Here is a 24960-nt window from a genome sequence, read left to right on the forward strand (position 1 = left end):
GACATTATAATTTTATTTTAGGACAAAAAATAAATATAAATATCATTTTAAAGTTCAATATAAATATTTATATTAATATTTTTTGATTGAACATTTATTTTTAAAAATAATTTATCTTATACTATTAAGATAAAATTAATCACTATAATATTTTTAAGATAATATTGCGTAGTTTTCTTTTATGCTTCTTGTGAAGCCCTTTTATCGCAGAGGGATAAGCCATAATGTTTGCCGCTCCATCGTCTTCCCTCTCTTGCTCATACCGTTACCCTCGTCACCTCCAAATCTACCCTTCTCCTTCCTCTCTCGCCCTAATTGGTTTCGGGCGTTGGCCATCTCACTCCGCAGTCACAGCGCGCGCCAAATTCGAGAAATTTGACGCGGACAATGCTCAGCCACCAAGCCCCGTCGCTACGACGGACGAGGCCGCCGCCGAACTGCTGCAGGAGCTGGATGCTGACCCAATAATTTGCCCGTAAACAGACAGTTGGTTAATAGTTTTATACTAATATAACGAAAAGAAAAGGTAATTTATAGAGAAAGCTCATCTAGAAAGATGCTACAGGAAAAAAAAAAACGATAGGTAGGATTTACTCATTGAGGAATAAGAGAGATGGAGCAGAGAGAATGAGTGCATTTCACCCATTTTGTTTCATCTATTTCTCTCTAATATGTTGTTATACTTAATAATATGCTATGTATGATGTCTACAAATATTTACTTGACGCTAAACACCTTGTTGTTGGATTTATTTAGCTTTGAACATTGTTAAATTATGGTAAGGATCCATTCATTGGCCTTGTATCTAGGGGTCAAACTTTTGTGTTTGACGGTGTCTCAGGATAATTTGTTGAGGTTTATTGTCATCCATTGCTAGAGTGTGTGTTTGACTTATTCAGTTTTTTATTTTACTTTCAACTGATGCATGATGTCATAGGTTGTAGGTGTTTTGCTGCAACTAAATGATATAGCGGTGGATGAGATCGCATATGAATAAAAATTCGTAACTCAAAAATTACCAATTAAAACATGAACCCATCCTTTTTGAATGTAAATTTAAAAACATGAGAAATTCACGTGAAATAAAAAAAAATGCAAGAATATTCAAGAACCACAGTTCAAGTAAGATTCAGATTGCAAAAAGAAATCCAATTGTTATAAATTTGATTAGAGTTAATCACATTCACAAACTAGTAAAAAATCATTTAGGAGAAAAGAAAACAAGTAATGAATTCTTTAAGTAGAAAGATTCTAGTCTTATGTCGGTATAAGGAGATGATTTATTCCAAAAATTAATAGTAGTTTTTTTTACTATTCTCGAAGTGATGAACACCCCCTAGATTGGTCATAATCTAATTTATTTAATGCCAAAAGATCGCTATTACATGCATCTAATTATTCTATTTATAAGCATCAAAATAAACCATAACGTCTAAAGTTTATTGTCTATTTTGTTCACGTTGAAAAGTTAGTAGATTAGGAGAAATGAAAATTTGATGCATGTTCTAATTTCCTCAACAAAAAATTGATTAGCCTAAGCATCAAGATAAACATGCGTCAACTACATCATATTCTGATGTTGATCTAACTATAGAAATATCTTAACCACTTTCTAGAAGAATTGAACTATTTTACTTCAAGGACCAGGAACTACAAGAACAGCTACATAAGATAAAGCTTCAATAATAACTAGTATAGGAACTAAAGATTGTTATAAAAACTTCAAAATTTGAATCTCTATTATAGGGAGCAAATTCAACTAGCGTGAGCACAAAATCACTAGCATTGTGCACCTAAACTATCCATTTAAATTGAATCAAATCGTGTTGCACCGGATCAAGGATTGCATAGTAAAAGATATGCATCTCGGTATGAAAGGCGCATCATCATATGCACTTAAAGTTAAAATAAGAGCTATAAAATAAAACAACTAAAAAATAATGATAGTAAAAGAAACTTGCTAAGATCATTTATTTGATTGATGTTTTTTATGAGTATAAACTTGTAAATCTCCATTACATTTGCTCGGCTTTAAAAAATTTGGCTATGAAAACTTTAATGTTTGATACTAATCAAACATATCAAGTCATAAATGCTGCACTTCCTATAATGTTGTCCGAGAATCATCACTTGTTGGTTTATCATACCAATACAAATGATATCTCAAGAATCCACAATTAATAGTTGACACATTATCATCATCCAATATATATTGATTATATTCTAAAATAAAAATATTGAATTAACAACTAAAACACCTTCGGACAAAAAAAAGCTGCTGAATTTCACGGAAACAGCCCAAAAACAGTCCCAAGAATTGCTCTGATACCAATTTGAAGGAAACAATAGGAAAGCAGGAAAATAATTGTTGAAATCAGAAATTCTGCGGATTAACAAAACAGATTTTTAAGTTTTTATGGATGAAAACACAAGAAAAACGCTCAGGATTTTGCTAGGAGATGAAAAGAAATAACAAGATAGAAATGATCCTCTATTCGAGAGGATGATCAATCTCTCCAAAACTCTCTAGATGCCGCTAGAGCCTAAGACACCAAAGAGAACTTCAAGAATTAGCCACAAAAAAGTTCCATAACGCTAATACAAACTCCTAATTAAAGCAAACATAATAATAACCAAAAAGACTAAACATCCCCCTTCTCTCTTCCCTAATCCGTAGACCCCACCCCCAAGGGGGCTAAAATTCAAGATTGCGGCCTAGCAGGCTTCCGCCTATTGCAGGTTTTGAGCTGGCCCGAGGGTTGGGCCGGCTAGACCGGTCCCTCCTGGATCGTTCTAGGCGTTTCAACATATTTTTTAATTTAGTTTCTTATAAATGCAATATGTAGCTTTGTCATAATGACATCTTTAAACATATTGTTAGATATTATGCCAGATTTTTAGGTTTGTTTTTTGTATAGGTTTTTTGTATGGCATGTGTGGCCATTTGTGGAGCTATTTGTATAGCTTTTAGGTGCCTATTAATAGGCTTTAGTTTGTTTTAGGCTTTGAGGCCAAGAGAAATAAAGTTTACAGAATTTTTTTGGCTCTCCCCTCTCTTCTCTCTATCTCTTGCAAGATCTCTCAAGATCTTCCTCCTTAGTTTCAACAATTTGGTATCAGAGCCCTGGTGGCGATCTTGAAGGAGGAATGTGTTCTTGAGGTGTTCAAGTTGCCGATAAACGCGCAGAGTGGACAGGCTGCACGGGAGGCCGCTGGATCGGACTCACCGAAGCAAATCACGCGTGCGTGTACAGAGACGCAAGGCACGCGTGAGGAAGAACCGCGCAGAACGTGGGCTCGAGAGAGTGGTCCCTCCTGGACCGGTCTAGGCGTTTCAACATATATGTTAATTTAGTTTCTTATAAATACAATATGTAGCTTTGTCATAATGAAACCTTTAAACATATTGTTGATATTATTCCATATTTTTAGGTTTGTTTTTTGTATAGGTTTTTTGTATGGCATGTGTGGCCATTTGTGGAGCTATTTGTATAGCTTTTAGGTGCCTATTAATAGGCTTTAGTTTGTTTTAGGCTTTGAGGCCAAGAGAAATAAAGTTTACAGAATTTTTTTGGCTCTCCCCTCTCTTCTCTCTATCTCTTGCAAGAAGATCTCTCAAGATCTTCCTTCTTATTTTCAACAATTTGGTATCAGAGCCTGGTGGCGATCTTGAAGGAGGAATGTGTTCTTGAGGTGTTCAAGTTGCCGATAAATGCGCAGAGTGGACGGGCTGCACGCGAGGCTGCTGGATCGGACTCACCAGAGCAAATTACGCGTGCGTGAGCACAGACGCAAGGCACGCGGAGGATGGACGACGGACCGGGACGAGCTGGCCGGAGTCTGGCTCGCGTGTGCTGTGCGGGATTTCTTCCGTGTGCAACTCTGTACAGAAGATCAAAAAAGACGGACCAGGTGGAAGAGAGTTGTCTCACCGGAATATGAGCAGGACAGGCTTGATCGGAGCAGACGGGGTCAGATTCGTCTTGACTAGCTCGGAAGAAAGAAACCAGAAGCTGAACTTGGGCCGCTCAGTTGGCTCAGGCCAGGCACGCTAGAGGTTGACGAAGGCAAACAAGAGCGGAGGCATGGAAGCCGTTGAGGCCGGATTTTTTGCTTGATCTTGAATCAAGTTTTGGTTTGGGATTTTATCCCTGTTCTCTGGCATTTTTTCGGTTCCTATTGTTCTCTTTAATCTTCTTGTTTTTACTGTGAAGATCTGCTGAAGAAATAAGGTGGAGTTTTGGACTCCTGGTGGAGTCAGGGAGACACTGAGATGGTGTTAGCTGTTCTTGAGGAGCAGTGTTGAAAGTGCAGGGCGCTTGGAGGTGCGAGTTTGTGCGGTGCACAAGGAGGCCGCATAGGAGCGCGGGGCACTGGTGACGAGCGGAGCGCAGGTGAAGGCGCAGGACTCGCTGCACGGGTTGATACGTGCAGGATGTGGTTGGTGACAGACCACATGGGTGTAAGGCGCGGGCGCTGGGCTGAAAGCGTTGGACGCTGGCTGGAGGCGCAGGGCGCGGGCACTGAAGCGCAAGGTGCAGGTTGATGCACAAGGAGCGGAAGCCAGGCTAGGGGTGCTCGGGATTGGCTGCGTTGGATGCAGTGCGACAGGTGAAGATCTTTCAGGAGGTGGAGCTAGAAACTCAAGAAGTTGATTGATCGGTTCTTGAGAAATCTTTTAACTATCGGTGGACGCTTTTTGGCGGAGGAGATCGACAGGGTTGTTCTTTGGCTGTTCTTTATGAACAGTGGTTATCTTTTGTTTTGTAAAATCTGGACTAAGGGGGTGATTGTTAGATATTATTCCATATTTTTAGGTTTGTTTTTTGTATAGTTTTTTGTATGGCACTATGGCATTTGTGGCCATTTGTGGAGCTATTTGTATAGCTTTTAGGTGTCTATTAATAGGCTTTAATTTGTTTTAGGCTTTGAGGCCAAGAGAAATAAAGTTTACATAATTTTTTTGGCTCTCCCCTCTCCTCTCTCTATCTCTTGCAAGAAGATCTCTCAAGATCTTCCTCCTTAGTTTCAACACATTTTTTTTAGGGGGATCCCAATCTATGCAGGCTCCAAGTACCAATATTGATAAAGAAATTAATACTCTTGAAAACCGGTTTCAGGGGAACCAATCATTAGAGATCTTGTGTAGGATCTAGATTGCACAAACTCTGGAATCCATTAGAAAGAGATAGAGAAGGTAGAACATTAACTAAAAAGGAGGAAATATGAGCTCCCTTAATGAGAATTGAAACGTCTTCAAAAAATTATCTTGATCGAGCACGAATCTTGAGCAAAATTTAGTTGAAAACTTTCAAAATTAAAATTGGGACAATTCGAACTACGATTTCAGCAAACTTATAGTCGAACTGAACGTCTTGGAAATACGAACCCAACGACACCAAATTCGACTCAATCCGAGCCCAAATGGGTCCAAATCAAGGGCTCAAAGCGCTGTTGGAAGGTTCGAACCACAATTTGGATTATCAAACAGTTTTCAAACGTGATATGCTCATAGTCGAATCGAGCGGCTTGATGAGACGAATCCAACGAGCCTAAGATCACATAATACCAACATCATTAATACCTTAAAATGTCCGACAAACGGTCCACGATCAAGGGATTCAACATTGACCGTCCATCCAAACCACTCCCCATTCACCCTTGATATTCCTCCGATTTACGGGCAATGCCATTTTAGAAAATCTATAAATAGACCATTCCTCCTTCTTGAAAGGTGGCTCCAAGCAAGAGAGCAAGAGAGAGATCATAAATCACTCTTGCCTCCTCGCTCCTCCTCGACCACCTCATGGAGTTCCTCCGGGCCACTAATTGAGGCCTGGAGTTCAGCCGGACCTCTACCTTAGGCCCATACTTCTGCCGGACCCCCACCTGAGGCCCAGACTTCTGTTGGACCGCCACCTGACGCACGAAATTTTGCCGGACCACCACCTGAGGCCTGGACTTTTGTCGGACCACCACCTGAGGCACACTTCTACCGAATCACCAACTTACGCTCGGAGTTCTACCGGACCACCACCTGACGCCCGGAGTTCTACCGGACCACCACCTAACACCCAACATTCTTCTGGACCACCACCTGAGGCTCAGAGTTATAGCGGAGTACCGACCTACTACTACGGTCTTTTTGACCCCGGTCTCTTGCCAACTACAGTCTTTCGGACCCCTGTTTCCTGCCGATTATGGTCCTTGCGACCTCCGTCGCCTACTACGGTCCTTCCGACCTCCATTATCAGACAACAGTCTTTTGGACCTCTGTCTTTTGCCGACTATGGTCCTTTCGACCTCCGTTGCCTACTACGATCCTTCTGACCTTCATCTCCAGACAACTGTTTTTTGGGCCCCGGTCTCCTGCCTACTATGATATTTCTGACCTCTATCCTATCAACTATGGTCCTGCCGACCAAAAAAACTTGTCTATGTTGATTATTGTAACTCCTACTATGTAATGCGCTTTATATGATGCACATTTGTGACATCAATCCAAGACCTTTTCTTAAGGAAGGGCCTTGTTTGTAATCAATTGCAAATACTAGTGGATTCTTTCAAACTGGGCCAGGCCCCATGATTTTTCCCCATTTTCAGGAGTTTTCACGTAAAAACTCTGGTGTCTTTTATGAACGCTACGCTATCTCTTTCATCTGCTTGTGTGTTGGATCTTCTTACAACGCTAAGTTGTTAAACTATATATTTCTGTATCGCCGCAAATATTCCAAGACACGACAAGAATGAACGCCGGATTGAACAGCAAAGTAACCATATTTTTTTTAAGGATTGCTGCAAGATTGTAAACTTTTGTACTTTTGACAATTGCAAAGCTTTCAGGTTTCCGTTACAACCTATCTTGAAAGACTATTTTCTTCTCTCCTTTTAATTTTCTTGGACAATTATTTCTTTTGATTATTTTATTTATATTTCTAGATATAGTATTATATTTTGTATGATCAAGTTAAAACTTTAATAAAATCCTATGCATTGACAATTCATGATGATATCAATATGTCAAAAGTATTGTTTTATTGCTTAATGGAGGTTTTTTAAAGGATTTAACATCCGAACCAAGCTTCTTTGAAATAATTTATTTATTCCGTTCATAGTACTGCTTTTCTTTTGCCAGTATTGTTTAAATATTATGGGACTTAAGCCCATTATTATGCTGAACAGCTTTTGTTTACCATTCATATCTTCCTCTTGTGCTTTGGTATTCTTCAAATTTATCATGAAAAACATGCACTAGACACCTGTATGGGGGAATGGTATGCTCAAATGCCTCAGCCATGCTTTAAGCCAGTTGATTTTCCTTACTGTTACTTAATCCATTCAGTTTACATCATTTTTATTTATTTTCAGGTTGAGCTATTGATCCCTCAATTGCAATTTCTTGATGCTGAAGGCGCTCAAGGTGAACTGTGGGAATTATCAAGAATTTTCTTAGAGACACTAATAGAAAAGACAGGGATTCAGGTTGGAAGTATATTCTTAACTGTGTTGTAGGTTTACAATCAGGTTTCTGATCCCTTTTTCCTATTTTAATAATTTCTATAGTTGTTTCAAGCACAGGTATTCTCAGAAAATCTAAATTATCAACTTGCCAGTTGCGTTTAAATTGTTAAAGTTTACAATTGAGCTCAAGTTCTTGGATTTTATTTTGTATGCTTGAATTTCAAAGTGAATCTCAAGGTAAAATACATTATTAGAACATATAATTATGAAAAATTGGTAATGAGAATATAAATTTGCTATTTATTCCTGTTTCTTAGGAGCATACGATATTTTTAGCTATTTATTCTGCAAGTGTTCTTATGTGAAAACAAAATTCTTTCAACTCCCTCAATCCTAAGATTTCCATGGGATTTGAAACTGAAGTGATTCATTATTTAAGACTTCGGGCTATATGTTTGTTTTGTCTGATTTTGATGTAATGATTGATGATCTTAGTTTAGCCTAAAAAATTTAATTGTGGTTTCTAATTAGAAAAAAGCTGATTGACGTCGTTGGGTATTACGGCAGAAGATAACATGCTATGTTTCTCAAGTCAGACAAAAAAATCCTCGATGTGTTGGCATTTGATGTGGCAGTCTTTTTTAACATGTTGACAATTTTATTAACATGGTCATTTTTACTGTTTAATATAATTTCTAGCTTTATTTACATGTTGACAGCCTTTATTAGCATAGTAATGATGGCTCATTAAGTTTTTTTATTTTTATTTTTGGGTTATGGCTTTATTTATTGATTTAGAGAGAGTATATGATAAAGTTCCAAGAGATGTGCTTTGGAGAGTTCTAGATATGAAATGGATTAATAATGCTTATATTCAAGTTAGTAAGGATATGCATGCAGGAGCTGTTGTGTTCAGACACAAGGTGACTTGACCAAGTATTTTCCTTTTTCAGTTAGAATACATCAAGGATCAGCCTTGAGCCCATATCTTTTTGCTTTAGTCATGGATGCTCTCACTAGACCATTAGCCAAGAAGGTTGTACCTGGTGTATGCTTTTTGCTGATGATTTTCTTCTTGTTAAATAAGACTATATAGAGGGAGTTGAAGGTAAAGTTGAATTATGAAGGTCAACGTGAGAGTCTAAAGGCTTTTGTTTGAGTAGATTAAAACTGAATATATGGAGTGTAAATTTAGTAATAATAGTTCTTGTGGGGGGATTGTGACTTGTGATCAAGTCATTAATAAGAGTACACGTTTTAGATATCTTGGGTTTATTGTTCAGAGTGATGGTGAAATAGATGGGATAATATTAGTAGAATTCAAGTTGGATGGTCGAAGTGGAGAAATGCATCGAGCTTGTTGTGTGATAGAAAAGTCCCCCTCAAACTTAAGGGGAAATTCTATAAGTTGGTGGTTAGATTTGCAATGCTTTATGGCGCAGTATTGGCCATTTAAGAGAAGGCATAATATTATGTAAGTGTTGTAGAGATGAGGATGCTCAGGTGGATGAGTGGCTTTACTCTTAGATATAAGATACGAAATGAGTATATGCGTGAAAAGGTTGGAGTAGCTTCAGTGGAAGAGATTAGAGAGAGTCTGTTAGACGCGGTCCAAAAAGGACCGGTCGCAGCCGGCCCAATCCAGCGGGCCGGCTCTCTTTACCAAAGGAGAAGGCGGGCGGAACAGGGGGGGGAAGTTCGGCGGAAGCAGCAGGGAGGGGCTCGGTGGGGTCCACTTGAAATTCAAATTGTTTCTTGGAGCCAAAAGGAGGGGAAGTGAGGGTAATTAGGTCCTTTTATTTCTATTTTTGAATTGTATGCAATTAAGTAGGGAGTAAAGGGGAGGATTAGGGTTATGTGATTTTTGCTTTTGAAGTTTCTTGTTCTTCTGTGTTGGTCCGGGCTCTAGATCGATTCTAGAGATTGAGAGAGTGCGATCCTCCTCTCGAATAGAGGATTCTTGTATCTTTGCTAATTTCCTTGCATATACTAGTAAAAATACAAGTCTTTTTTCTCCTATTTCTCTCAGTTTTTCCACGTTTTTCCCACTGTTTTGACTGTTTTTCTGCTGTGGACAGCAGTTTGCGCGGAGAGTTATTGTGAAAGTGAATAGGAAATACTTGAAATCAAGTATTTCCTATCAAATTGGTATCATAGCAAGTCTTGGGACAAATCGTGGGCTGTTTTTGACCAATTTCAGCGGCTGAAATTGTTCCGAGGAAGGAGAAAATTGCTGATTTTTTTTTTCAGATCTTGGAGATCTTCTCCTAAATTGCAAGCCGTGGGAGATGGCGGCTAAGAAGGTGGATGCTTTGGAGGAGAGGATTGAAGGAGAGATAAATCAAATCAAGGAAACCGTAGAAGAAAGAATGTCCTCCATGGAAGGACAAGTGGCCGATCTACGGGATATGATGAAGAAGATGTTGGAGTTTCAAACCCAATCGGCGGCGTCTGATGCAAAAGGGCCCGCAGCTAAGAACGCCAACTCTGAAATCCATCGGGAGGAAGAGGAAGTGGAAATTGTAGAAGGGAGTAGGGGAAGACCTCATTTGGAGCCTTTCCAGAGGGAGGAGAGAGGAGGAAGGTATGGGGAAAGGCAAGGCTATGGAGGCGTGGAGCCAAGAGGTGCTGGTTGGGAGCATCGGGGTGGTTATCATGGGCGCCGGGATGCTGATTTTGAAGACTGGAGAGGGGATTTTGAAGGGGGATTGGGACAGGGGCGAGCAAGGGAAGATCGGGAAACATGGGGAGGCCCAGGCACTTGGGAGAGGGGAAACTATGGAGGATTAAGGGGGAATGGCGGGGATCGGAAGGTGAGGAAATTGAAAATGCCCATTTTTGAAGAGGATGATGCTTATGGGTGGATCTACAAAGTGGAGAGGTACTTTGCTGTTAACGGATTGACGTAGGAGAAGTTATCGGCAGCGGGTTTGTGTCTGGAAGGGAAGGCACTCTCTTGGTACCAATGGAGAGATCAGAGGAGACCTATTCGGAGCTGGGGAGAATTCAAGGACAGTTTGTTAGAGTGTTTCCAAACCGACCGGGGAGGAGACTTCTACGAGCAGTTCTTTGCCCTAGTACAGGAGGAGTCTGTGGCAGACTATCGAGAGAGGTTTGAGCATCTGGCCAGCAGGGTGGAGCGCTTGTCTGAGACGGTGCTGGAGGGAAATTTTATGAAGGGGTTAAAGGCCGAGGTGCGAGCAGCGGTCAAGGTCCTGTGCCCAGGGACCTAGGGGATGCCATGAAGCTTGCCCAGTTGGTCGAAAATCAAAAGAACCTAGAGAAGGGAGCGAGGAGTAGTAGTAACTCAGGAGGCACTTACAAGTGGACGACTACCCACCTAGCCACCAAGGGAGCTTCCCCAGGAGGGATGAAAGAAGTTCCAAAGGAAAAAAGCAACAGGAGAAGGAAATGGGGGACAGTTCAAGAGGCTCACTGACAAGGAAATGCAAGAGAAGAGAACAAAAGGGCTGTGTTTCCGATGTGATGAAAAATACATGCCAGGGCATAAGTGCAAGGATCGAACTCTTCAAGTTCTCCTCGTTTGTGAAGACGAGGAAGACGAAGAGGGTGGGGGGAGCGAATCAGAGGTGGAGGAGGAAAAGATGCATCTGAATGTGGTAGAAGTCTCTCTCAACTCTGTAGTGGGATTCACTCCGAGTCACACTATGAAAGTGAAGGGAGAGATAGCTGGCCGTGGAGTCGTGGTGTTGATTGATAGTGGGGCAACCCACAATTTCATTTCCACCCAGATTGTGGAGTTGTTGGGGATGAAGTTAGTGGATACTGGAGGCTATGGGGTGATGATGGGCACTGGGAAGGTAGAAATGGGAAGAGGAATCTGCAAAGGAGTGGTGCTGAAAATCCAAGGCATACAAGTGAAGGAAGACTTCCTTCCCCTGGAACTGGGGAGTACGGATGTCATCCTAGGGATGAAGTGGTTGTAGATTTTGGGGGAAACCAAAATCAATTGGGGCACACTGCGGATGGAGTTGGTGAAGGGTGGAAGGAAAACAGTGATTCAAGGGGATGCAGGGCTGACCAAAGCAGGGGTTTCTCTGAAATCCCTAATCAAGACAATCCAGGAGGAAGGGGAAGGCTACTTGGTGGAATTACATAGCTTAGAGGGAGAGAGTGGGGAGGAAGGGGGAGACATACCCCTCTCTGTGCAGCCGTTGATCCAGGAGTTCGGGGAGGTTTTTCAACCCTCTATAGGGTTGCCACCACCCAGGGAGCAGGAGCACGCCATCACATTAAGAGAGGGAGTGTCGCCGGTCAGCGTGCGACCTTACCGTTACCCTCAGTTTCAGAAGGATGAAATAGAAAGGTTGATCAGAGAAATACTGGAAGCATGGATCATTAAGCCCAGCACCAGCCCATTCTCTAGTCCTGTTCTATTGGTAAAGAAGAAGGATGGCAGTTGGAGGTTTTGTGTAGACTACCGCGCACTCAACAAGGAAACGGTACCTGATAAGTTTCCCATACCAGTGATTGACGAATTGTTGGATGAATTGAGTGGAACAGTGATTTTCAGCAAGATCGACCTGAAATCTGGATACCATCAGATTCGAATGAAGAAAGAAGATGTGCCCAAGACCGCTTTTAGAACTCATGAGGGCCACTCTGAGTTCTTGGTGATGCCCTTTGGCCTCACCAATGCTCCCGCCACTTTCTAGGCACTCATGAATATGATTTTCAAACAGTATCTGAGGCGATTTGTTTTGGTATTCTTCGATGACATCTTAGTGTATAACAGAATAGAGGAAGAGCGCTGGGGGCACTTGAAGAAGGTGTTAGAGGTTCTCCAGGAGCACCAGCTGAGGGCTAACTTGAAGAAGTGTTGTTTCGCACAAGCTAGTGTGGAATACTTGGGTCATGTGGTATCCAAGGAAGGGGTAGCAGCAGATCAGTCCAAGATTGAAGCCATGCTTAAGTGGCCATTGCCCAAAAATCTAAAGGAGCTGAGGGGATTCCTAGGGCTTACATGGTACTACAGAAGATTTATGAAGGGATACAGCACTATAGCTTGGCCACTCACTGAGCAGTTGAAGAAAGATGGATTCTTATGGGGGGAGACAGCTATGACAGCATTTGAGCAGTTGAAGAAAGCTATGACCACAGTTCCGGTCTTAGCTTTACCGGATTTTACTCAGGCCTTTATAGTGGAGACAGATGCATCAGGATACGGGCTAGGAGCAGTGTTGATGCAGAATCACAAGCCCATTGCTTATTTCAGCCAGGTGTTGACAGCCAGAGCCCGTCTGAAATCTGTATATGAGAGGGAGTTGATGGCAATTGTTTTGGCCATCCAAAAGTGGCGTCCTTACTTGGAAGGCATTTCATCGTCCGGACCGACCAACGGAGCCTGAAATATTTGCTGGAGCAGCGCATGGTGACAGAGGAGCATCAGAGGTGGCTATCCAAACTGCTCGGGTATGATTTTGAGATTCAGTGCAGACCCAGTGTAGAAAATAAGGCAGCAGATGTCTTGTCAAGGTGCATGGGTGAGCTGCAAACAGTGGCTGTGTTAGTCTCAATGATGCTAGATTGGGAAGCCATAAAGGAGGAGAGTGCTAAAGATGAGGAATTAAGCAAGATCAGAGCTGATTTAGTGAAGGAAGAGGGAGGCCATCCAGGGTACTCATTGGAGGGGGAGAGATTATTATATCAGGGGAGGTTTGTGTTGCCAAGAACGTCAGTACACATCCCACAATTGCTCCAGGAGTTTCATGGAACTGCAGTGGGAGGTCATTTAGGAGTGCTAAAGACCTATAGGAGACTAGCGACAGAGCTGTACTGGAAAGGTATGCACAGAGATGTGGAAGAGATGGTATCCAGGTGCGAGATCTGCCAAATAAATAAGTATCTAGCTATGTCACCAGGAGGGTTACTGCAGCCCTTGGCATTACCAGGACGAGTCTGGGAGGAGATATCTATGGACTTCTTTGATGGGCTACCCTGCTCTGAGGGATTCACTGTGATTTTGGTGGTAGTGGATAGATTGAGCAAATATGCTCACTTTATTCCTCTACGCCATCCATACACCGCGGCGACAGTAGCATCAGTCTTCATCAGGGAGATAGTCAGACTACACGGAGTGCCAGAGGCGATAGTATCAGACAGAGATAAAGTGTTCCTCAACCATTTCTGGAAGGAATTGTTCAGACTGCAGGGGACAGTGCTAAAGAGGAGTACGGCGTACCACCCACAAACTGATGGCCAAACAGAATTAGTCAATAGGAGCCTGGAAATTTATCTGAGATGCTTTGCATTGGAAACACCCAAGCTATGGGCTAAATGGCTATCATGGGCTGAGTACTGGTACAACACCTCTTTTCATTCATCCTCTCAGATGACCCCATTTAAGGTGTTGTACGGAAGGGATCCGCCCCACTTGGTGCATTTTTGGAGTAGCAGCACACCCGTGTCTTCGGTAGAGGAGTATTTGGAGGAGAGGGATAAGACACTGGAAGAGTTAAAAGACATCTGTTGCGGGCTCAACAGATTATGAAGAAACAAGCTGACGGGCATCGGAAGGATATTCAGTTTGAGGTGGGCGAGAAGGTATTTTTGAAACTCCGCCCATATCGACAGAAAACGATCGCCAATCGGAGGAATGAGAAGCTTGCTCCAAGGTACTTCGGTCCTTATGAAGTACTGGAGAAAATTGGAGCCGTGGCATATCGTCTGAAGTTACCACCGACAGCGACGATCCATCCAGTTTTCCATGTATCCCAGCTAAGGAGAGCCATTGGAAATTATGCTACCAGTTCTGAGTTATCAGGGACATTAACAGATGAAATGGAAATGATATTGGAACCTTTGGAGCTCAGCGAGGTTCGCCAGAAAGCAGATGGAGCCACAGAAGTCCTGATCAAATGGAAGAACCTCCCTGACTACGAGGCCATGTGGGAGCCATACGAGCGGATGAAGCAACCGTTTCCTGACTTCCACCTTGAGGACAAGGTGGTTCTTTGGGAGGGCGATAATGTTAGACCAGTCCAGAGAGGACCGGTCCAGCCGGCCCAATCCAGCGGGCCGGCTCTCTTTTACCGAAGGAGAAGGCGGGCGGAATAGGGGGGGAGTTCGGCGGAAGCAGCAGGGAGGGGCTCGGTGGGGTCCACTTGAAATTCAAATTGTTTCTTGGAGCCAAAAGGAGGGGAAGTGAGGGTAATTAGGTCCTTTTATTTCTATTTTGAATTGTATGCATTAAGTAGGGAGTAAAGGGGAGGATTAGGGTTATGTGATTTTTGCTTTTGAAGTTTCTTGTTCTTCTTTGTTGGTCCGGGCTCTAGATCGAATTCTAGAGATTGGGAGAGTGCAATCCTCCTCTCGAATAGAGGATCCTTGCATCTACTAGTAAAATACAAGTCTTTTCTCCTATTTTCTCTCAGTTTTTCCCTGTTTTTCCCACTGTTTTGGCTGTTTTTTCTGCTGTGGACAGCAGTTTGTGCGGATAGTTATTGTGAAAGTGAATAGGAAATACTTGAAATCAAGTATTTCCTATCAGAGTCGCTCTAGATGGTTTGGTCACATAAATCGGTGGCCTTCCGATGACCTGGTTAGGAAAGTAGATGTATTAGATTTAACTTATGTTAAAAACGGTAGATGTAGATCTAAAAAGACTTGGTTAGAAAATATTAGAAATGACCTTTCATTATTAGATTTAAATGAGAATTTAACTTTTAATAGGGGCACAATGGAGAAAAAAAGATTCATGTAGTCGACCCATGTAGTGGGATGAAGATTTGATGTTGTTGTTGTTTGGTTATGGCTTGGGAAATATAGCAAAACCCTGGTGAAAATAAGAGGGTGGGGGTGTGGCATACTTCTTTGTGGGAAAAATCTAGAATGGTCGCAACTTAAACTGGAGTGGATGTGGTAAACCTTTTTTGTGAAAAATCTAGAATGGTTATAACTTAAAATTTTAGTACACAAAGTCGTGGAGAATAAAGAGCCAAATGACCATATTGGACAGACTTGGTGTAGTGTCATTGGAAGATCTGATATGCTATGAATGGAATATTTAATGCAGAAGCACCGTTAAGGCATGGGTATAAGATTAGTATGAAAAGGTTTGGTAGGAAAATGGGAGGGCAAAGCTTGAATGGTTAATTACTTTGAATTCATAAATGTGATGGAGCAGGGAAGAGAAAATAGGTGAACTTTATATTAATTATTGGAGTGATCCAAATAGACAGCTTGGATCAAGCGAAAACTGAGAATAGGCCTTAAGAATAATTTTATTCACTGGTTTGAGCCTAAGCTACCTGCAATGGAGAATTGTGGAACTGAAACAAAGATCTAGGTGGGTTTTGAATTTGCTTACAGTGATAAATTTGTTTCTATTTGGGCTTTTTTTCCCTTGTAGGTTTTTCTCTTTTTTATTAGAATAGAGAGAGAGAGAGAGAGAGAGAGAGAGAGAGAGAGAGAGAAGGATCAAAATGGTCACTCAACTCTTTGTGAGGGACCAAAATGGTCTCCAACTCTTCTGAGGAATCAATTTGATCTCTCAATTCCTTAAAAAAGGGGCATTTTTGATCCTAACATTAAATTTTGGTATTAATGGTATTAATTCAAGGTGTGTTTTGATCATTTTTTAATTAAATAATTTATTAAATATGATTTTAAAGTAATAGTATTTTTTTAAAATTACTAAACATTTCTTTAATAAAAAATTAGTCATAATTCTCGTCTATAACTATCCTAAATTAAAACTATAATTATTAATATTTTTTTAACTTAAAGCTAGAATTATTAATAAATTTTTTATTAAAGAAATGTTTAATAAAACTTTTTTAAAAAATTTACTATTACTTGAAAATTACATTAATTAAAAATGACTAAAATACCCTTTGATTTAACACCATTAATTCTAAAATTTGATGTTAGGACAAAAAATGCATCTTTTTAATAGTGTGAGGGCCAAATTGGTCTCTCAAAAGAGTTGGGGACTATTTTGATCCCTCACAAAGAGTTGAGGGATCATTTTGCTCCTTATCTCTCTCTCACTATATATTTTATGTCATGCTAGTTGATTAGGTTTGTAAGGGAAAACAATTCACTTCCATCAACTCTCCTGCCTGTTATCCAGTTTATATTGATCAGCTTAACGATTTAGTTTGTATGCTTAACTCCCTAACTTCTGTTTTATCAAATTGTCAGAAGGTGAGAGCCATATTTCCGGATGCTGGTGCTGCTGCACTTCTGAAATATCAGTGGGGAGATGCAAACTTTGGATTTGCAAGGTTTGCACTTTCCAGCTTTTTTTATTTAAAATAAATCATTTTAGGTCTTTGTTTATAGAATAGTTCAATTTATTTGGCTTAATCTTTTTCTTTTTTCTCTTTTTCCATGGAAATGTCAATATTATTCCCACCACCATCAATAAGCTTAAACAGAACAAGAATTATTTGTACATCAAGGCAATGTGATTTCATCATTTTATAGTGAGCATTGAATATGTAGTTTATTCATAGTCTCTACCATCTGTACTATGCAAGGTTTTCTGTTTTTATTTTTAGATTTAATCCAAATTTGCAGTCTTTGTTTTTCTTCGCTTAACAGTTTCTCTTTTCCTGGCTCACAGTTACATTCCAACACCAATATTTCTATATTCTTTTGCAGCTTAAGTGATCGGAGGCCTGTAGAAAAAGATGATGAAGTTGTAGTTATGCTAGTTCCGGATTATCAGATGCTAGAATATGTGGAACGCATAGCATCTCAGCTATCAGATGACCCAGTATGTGAATCTATTGAAATCACTGGTACAACATGTTTTCTTTTTTTGTTTCATTTCTATTGCTTTTGTGTAATGATACTTGCATCATGTAAGATATGTAAAATGATTGGAGTATTCCCTTTTTGACATCTATTCTTATAGATATATGTTCTTCCAGCATTCCCAGATTTAGAGGTTATTTTAGTCTTTTTAGATCAACCACTTGATTTTGCAACTTAAGTGTATGCATGGTCAGCTAGCATTAATATAGCCATCTTAATATAGTATTTCTTTTCCAAGATTCATTCTTTATATTTATGAGCCATGCATAAGTTTTTCTAGATCAAATGTTTGATTAAGGAGCCCATAACATATTCGTGATCAGCTAGCTTTAATATGAACATCTTAATAGATCAATTCTTCTCCAAGATTCATTTTTAAAAATTCAAATCGTTTCTTAAGATTTATTCTTTTAATGTGCTAAATTCAGAAGCACGCCCTTTTAATTGTGGTAGTGGTTTACACATTCCAGGAATGTAAAGAAAGTCATGATGAAATGTTATTTGTTGTTGGCAACCGCAAGATGTGCTGTTGTATGAATGATTAGTAATGTCAGTAAAAAGCTGTTACCGGCAGTTTTGTTTAGCAAGGAAATTTTAATTTTGGAATTTCAAAGGTGAAATACAAGCAATGCCACCGCTGCTTCAGACTTTTCTTGCATGAGTAGTTTTCAACAAAGGATTTAGTTTTCTGTTCCAAACTTTTTGCTTGAGAATTGTAATTATCATAAGGAAGCTAAAAGTCTTGCGAAGAGAGTTGTCAACATGATAAAGGAAGCTAGTACTAAGGAATGATAAAGTGATGTAGACAAAAAAAGCTAAGAGATTAGAGATTTTGATTAAATATCATCCATTAAGAAGTGTGGCCATAAGATCTTTCTTAAAATGAAGTCAAGAAGGAAAAATGAAAATGTTCATTTGCGAAATTATTAAATGAGAATTTTAAGAAAGAAAACTTTTTGAAAGGTCATAATGAAAATGATAATAAAATATATTGTAGACTGACAAAAAAAAAAGTGAATTCAAGTTGGATGGTCGAAGTGGATGAGTACATCGGGCCTGTTGTGTGATAGAAAAGTATCCCTCAAACTTTCGAGAAAGTTATATAAGATGGTGGTGAGACTTGCAATATTTTATTGCGTAGAATGTTGGTCATTAAAAGAGAAACATACAATTAAGTGTAGAGATGAGGATGCTCAGGTGGATGAGTGACTTTACTCCTAGAGATAGAACGCGAAATAGGAGTATAGGAGTAGCTCCAGTGGTAGATAAGATTAGAGAGAGTCGCCTTAGATGTTTTGGTCGAATAAGACGTTTGTCTTCTGATGACCCAGTTAGGAGAGTAGATGCATTAGATTTGACCTATGTTAAGAGAGGTAGAGGTAGACCTAAAAAGACTTGGTTAAAAGATATTAGAAATGATTTTTTTTCTTAAATTTAAACGAGAATGTGACTCTTAATAGGATAGGATACCATGGAGAAAAAATTATTCATATAGTTGACCCCACGTAAAATTATTCATATAGCTGACCCCACGTAAAATTGTTCATATAGCTGACCCCATGTAGTAGGATAAAGGCTTGATGATGTTGTTGTTGTACTGGTAAAAAAAGTGAACTTAACTTTGAAGAAAATATTTACATGAGTGGAATGTTAATAATGGTAATAAAGTATGTTGGTCAATTGATGTCTAATGAAAATTTGAAGGTTAAGAGGATCTCAAATAGTTGAAGAAATATTTTGATGTGATTATTCTTGAACTAATCAGTTTTTCAAGATCATGATAATTACAGAGGAATTAGTCTTATGAATTATAAATAAAGCGGTAGAAAAGGGTAATGGAACATTAAATTTAAAACGTTGAACCCATTGCAAACAAATAATTTAGTTTCATGCCAACAAGATCTAGTGTGGAGGCGATTTTAATGCTTAATGAAAGAAATCTAATTAGTAAAGAAAGATCTTGAGATAATTTTTTCTGATCTTAATGGCTGATGAGGCATCTGATATAGTACCAAAAGAATTCACATGGTGTACATCTAGAATAAAAAGGTTTGCATACAAGTTATGTTTGAAAATTTCTAAGATATGTATGGATTATTGTTAGAAATATAAAGGATCGTGAAGTTATCAAGGAACTTCTATTCTTGGTAGGTTTAATTCCAGGATTAACATTAACTTTATATTTTTAGAATGATAGTAGAGATGCTTACAAAGTATATTTAAAGTGAAATATTTTTATGTATATTTTGTGCAGATGGCATGTACCTACTTGTTGAGGTCTCTGACGAATAAGTGAAAATTTTGAACAAGTAAGATAATGTTTAAATGATGAAGGGATCATGATTAATTTAATGAAGACTCATCACATTATATGTGATATTGTGTAGGATTAGAAAAGAGAGTTTTTGATTTTTTGCATTTCTTAATTAATTGCAAGAGGCGATAAAAGAAGAGGTGGAAAAGTTGAGCATAAGAAAATAGGAAAATGAAAGACAATGCAATAGGAAACACGAGAGAGTTTTTAGGAGGATATAAGACAAATGAGTGGGATATTATTTTGAGGGTAACTGAAGTTAGGCGAGCATGAAAAGATGTAAGGTGTGAAAACCATTGAAAGAAAGAAGCGGGCTCAGGAAAACAATAAGAAGCAGAGAATGTGGGAGGATAATAAAGGAGTAGAAAAGATGGGATAGAGACGAGAGAGAGATATGTTAGAGGATGATATGATATGACAATCTACTCAATATCGTGAAGTAGTGTTGACACTTATGGAATAGTTGGAATTGGTGTTGCTGGTGGGGATGTGAAAACTCCACTTGTAGAAATGCATCTAGAAAATTTTGGAAGCTCAAAAGTGCTCTCTATGGTATTAAATATTCAACATTGAAGGTAAGAATAATGTGTGTTCAAACAAATCAATATTAATAATATATGCATTTGTTTCAAGCTTTCCAACTATTTTGTTTGGGCTTGAGGCTTAGACAAAGTTTTTAGAGGAATTACACATTTGAGTTTGAATATTGTGAATTGAAAATGCTGGTTTGCTTCTTGGATGTGGTCACGAGTAGGTGTGACCTTCTTTACATGCAATAAGCCAATAAGTGAAGGGAAGAAAATAGAAATTCCTTCTTTAGAGTTTTAAACTATCAATTTCAGTATGAATGTTATTGTTTGATGTAGGCTATAGTAGGGCAGATTCTTCAAATGTTGTGCTTAAGCAATTTTGAGTATGAGGTGAATCTAAGGAAGAAAAGAGCCAATTGCCAATAATTGTAATTTTGCAATTTTATTTTGCTTAGGCACAAGTTGAACCTTAGAGTTTGGTTTATAGGGATTTGTTTGGGAATTTTGTCAAGTGAGTTGATAGGGAATACCTTTAATGGTCTTTTTCTTATATTTGAAAATAAATGTATTATCATGATTGTAATGAATAACATCTATATCCCATAGCAATGTTTTTCTAAATAAAATATGACCCATGTTCAAGGCAAATCATGACATCAAAATTTTTCTCCTTAATTAGTTAACATTACAGAAACAACATTTGGTAGTAGCAGGTAACTATATATGATTAATCCAACTAACTTGGAAATGGTGGATGGGGTTTAGTTTCAAGATTAACCCTGATTAAAGTATGAGTTAGGATAACATTCATGGAACCCTATCATCAATATTAGCTTACATTCTTTATCATTAAAGGTGGTATATACATTAAAGATATTTCATTTTCTCCCATCTTTAGAGTCATGATTAGTCATAGATGAACATCTCATAATACCTAAGTGAGTTCCGTCTTCATGTTGAATTTTCTTGTTTAATATAGGTGATATTTATAACTAATTTAAAATCGTTGTTCTCAGGGTCTTTAGATTCCCAAAGTAATAAAAGTTGAGCATTGCATTCATTTTGCATATGACACTTTTTTGACATTTAAAATAAATAGTTTTTCTGGGATTCTTATTACTATTGTCATTATGGGTTCTATGGGTGGGAGCATTAGAAGATGTTGGAGGACTAGTAGTAGACTGCTGAGTGGTTAAGAAAGTGAGAGGCTCCCTAGGTTTGGAAGTGGGAAATTTTTTCTTTTGTATTTGAATAAAGAAAACTAATCATCATGTGGGAAAAAGTAGCTAATGATATTCATAATATTGCAAAGGATGGTTTGGAGTATCAAAAGAAAAAAAAAAGCTCATAATATTAAAAATAGTTGGTGGTGGAATCAAAATGTGCAAGAAAAGATAAAAATAAGAAGCTTCATTTAGATGTTAAAACTTGAAAAATTGAGAAATATATAAAAAGGTCTTATGGAGTCTAAGAAAATAATATGATGCAAAGAATTTTGCTTTTAATGATTTATATAATAGATTAAATATTAAGAAGGATGAAAGATGTATGTATAAGTTAGCCAAGCAAAGAGATAGGAGAAGGATTTAGTTAAAGTGAAGTGAATAAGTATGAAGATCAAAAAGTGCTTTTATTAGAAGAGAATATTCAACAAGGTGGATGAGATATTTTGATAAGCTTTTCAATGAAGATTATGTGAGAATACGACTGACTTTAGTGACCTTAGCACCCTAAATGAAAATAGAGATTTTTTTTATCGATTTTAGTAAAATTGAAGTTAGAGAGGCTTTAAAGAAAATGAGGTGTGGAAATGCTATTGAACCTGATGATATTCCAATAGAGATGTTGAAATGCTTAGGAGATGAAGGGGTTTCTTGGCTTATGAAACTTTTCAATATTTTATTGAAGACTAAAAAGATGCTAGATGAGTGAAGGAGTGTGTTGATTCATATTTTTAAGTATAAATGTGATGCATAAGAGTGTGCGAATTATAGAGGATTTAAGTTAATGTGTCATATTTTAAAACTTTGGGAGAGAGTTACTGAGCATATGCTACGACTTGATACTAATGTTTCTCAAAATCAATTTGGATTCATGCCGAGTAAGTCTACTATGGAAGCTATACTTTTATTAAGAGATTTGATGGAGAAGTATAAGGAGGATCTACATATGATATTTAGTTATTTAAAGAAAGCTTACAATAAAATTCCAAGAGAAGTACTATGGAGAGTTTTTGAAAAGAAAGAGGTTAATAATGCTTATACTCAAGTCATTAAGGATATGTATGCAGTAGCTGTTACTTGTGTTCAAATACAAGGATGTTGGACCAAATATTTTCCCATTTCAATTGGATTACATCAAGGATCAACTTTAAGCCCATATCTTTTTTACTTAGTCGTGGATGTTCTTAGTAGACATTTGCGGGAGGATGTACTTGGTGTATGTTTTTTGCTGGTGATATTCTTCTTATTGATACGACTAGAGAGGGAATTGAAGGTAAACTTGAATTATGGAGGTTAACCTAAGAGTCTAAAGGTTTTCGTTTGAATAGATCTAAAATCGAATACATGGAGTGTAATTTTAATAGTACTAGATCTAATGGGGAGATTGTGACTTTGAGCAATCAAGTCATTAATAAGAATACACATTTTAAATATCTCAGGTCTATTGTCCAGAGTGCTGGTGAAATAGATGGAGATTTTATTAGTAGAATTCAAGTTGGATGGATGAAGTGGAGGAATGCATTGGGCTTGTTGTATGATAGAAATCACTCCTCAAACTTAAGGGAAAATCCTATGAGATGATGGTGAGGCCTTCAATGCTTTATGGCGTAGAATGTTGGCCATTAAAAGAGAAGCTTATAATTAAGTTATGTGTTGCAGAGATGAAAATGCTAAGGTGGATGAGTGTGCTAGATTAAATGCGAAACAAACATATATGTGAAAAAATTGGCATAGCTCCAATGGCAGATAAGATTAGAGAATTGCTTTAGATGGTTTCGTCATATGAAACTTAGGCCTTCTGATGACCTCGTTAGGAGAATAGATGTATTAGATTTGACTTATGCTAAGAGAGGTAGAGGTAGACCTAAAAAGACTTGGTTGAAAAATATTAGAAATGACATTTTTTTATTAGATTTAAATAAGAATTTAACTCTTAACATGACAATGAAGAAAAACATGTTCATGTAGCTGACCCCATGTAATGGGATAAATGCTTTATGTTGTCGTTGTTGTTGTTGTATTATTTGAATAAAGAAAACATAATAAAATGCATATTTAAGGGTCTATGAGTCTTTTAATTCAATCTCATTTCAACACCCAAGTTTAATTATAAATTTATTAATTATTTGCGAAACATTATTTAGTTCGTTTGATTTGGCAATTAGATATTGAAAGTGTTTTAGTATTTAGTGGATTGCAAGTTTCTTGCCTCAAATTTAGTAATTGTCATTGTAATTTTTTATCATGGCGTCTTAGGCAATATTTATTTCTTGATATTTTTTTCATCTCTTCCCAGGTTAATGTTGTTCAATCATTTCTTCTCTTTTTAGCCAAACTAGTATTCCTTTAAGTTTTATTTTGTCTAACTAGTTTCATTTTAGCAAAATTATCTCTTTAATAATCATTCGTGTTATACTTTAATAATTCATCAATTTGTGTGAGCTAATCTAGAAATTTAATTAGGTCATGCACGCCGGCAAAGGTTGATGCTTCAATTTTAATTTATTGTTGACCTCTGTATAATACCCAAAGTAAACAAAAAAAAGAAACTTGTATACCTTGTATATGTCGAGGAAATCCAGAAAATCAACGGCAATCCTGCTGAATTTGGTGTCGTCTACGTCGTTCTCAGGAAATTTGTGCAAATCTCGTGATTCCTGTAGGTAGCCTCAACCTTGGGCCTCCACTTGCGTCAATAAAATGAAGAGGGAGGGGCTTCTTTTCTTCACTTCTTCCATACGTAGAACTCCCGCTGTTGCTTTCTCTCTCGCTCTCCAACCGAGCTTTCCCGCATACAAGCTGTCGTAGACCTCTCCAAGCGGCAACCCCTCAACCCTTAACCGGCCCTTACTTGTAGCCACAGAGACTGAATCCACCGCTATCATTGTTGAAACCTCCTTGATGAATGGTCAAGCCGATCTCCCCAGATTCTCCATCCAAATCCACCGGAGCCTCCTAGAGCCAAGGCCGACACTTCCGTCCACTGCTTCCCGTCCAAACCCACACCCGTTCGGCCTCAAACTCCAACCCCATCCCGACATCTACTTGAAGCGCTCATGTAGCGTGAAGGGGAAGACTGCCTTTTGGTTTTTTCCCCTGAACAGGGGAGACGCCAGGAAGTTGTCGAAATTTGGACTAAAAATACAAAGATTTGGACTTGAACTTGATTGAATAAATAAGGACTTAAGTGAACTCAAACTTGAAGTGGACATGAACATGTAATGTACACAATAATCTACTTATGAGTGACCACAACTCATGACTAAGAGCTGAGATAGAGTTACATTACATGGATTGTGTTTTGTTGTGAAGAGTTCTATTTTTGAGATTCTAATTATTGCTGGTGGAAGAATTGGAGATCCTTAACTGTATTGTGGAATAATTGAAATTCATTCCAAATAAGGAGATGATGAATGTGAAATCCATCTCAGATGAGGGTAATGAATGGCAAATCTATCTCGTGGAAGAAGATATGAAAAGGATTTTTATTTTTTGGAAAAGATTCAGTCTTCAATCTCCTTGATGACTAGATCTTTAGAGTGTCCACAAACTCTTGAGAGAACTTATATTTCAGCAGAAGGGTAACTTGCAAGGGCTATGGTATGGACTTGTGTTGGCTCGATTATTGTTGGCATTGGCAATTCATCAA

General features: G+C 38.4%; 1 protein-coding gene across 4 annotated transcripts in view; it reads left to right on the forward strand.

Moving 5' to 3' along the window:
- The first annotated feature begins 7248 nt into the window (after nucleotides 1–7248).
- The window catches only part of LOC110108960, a 29742-nt gene continuing 12030 nt past the window's right edge, over nucleotides 7249–24960 (forward strand). For 3 of the 4 annotated variants that reach the window (XM_028691789.1, XM_028691788.1, XM_020839831.2), the window contains exons 1-4: nucleotides 7249–7482; nucleotides 16627–16709; nucleotides 16863–16910; nucleotides 17089–17203. In XM_028691789.1, the coding sequence (XP_028547622.1) occupies nucleotides 7264–7482; nucleotides 16627–16709; nucleotides 16863–16910; nucleotides 17089–17203 (465 nt within the window). In that variant the 5' untranslated portion in view covers nucleotides 7249–7263. The remainder of the gene's footprint in view (nucleotides 7483–16626; nucleotides 16710–16862; nucleotides 16911–17088; nucleotides 17204–24960) is intronic. The other variant, XM_028691790.1, reaches the window with a different exon arrangement.

Source organism: Dendrobium catenatum, unplaced genomic scaffold, assembly GCF_001605985.2.
Source record: "Dendrobium catenatum unplaced genomic scaffold, ASM160598v2 original_scaffold_71536, whole genome shotgun sequence".
Lineage (NCBI taxonomy): Eukaryota > Viridiplantae > Streptophyta > Magnoliopsida > Asparagales > Orchidaceae > Dendrobium > Dendrobium catenatum.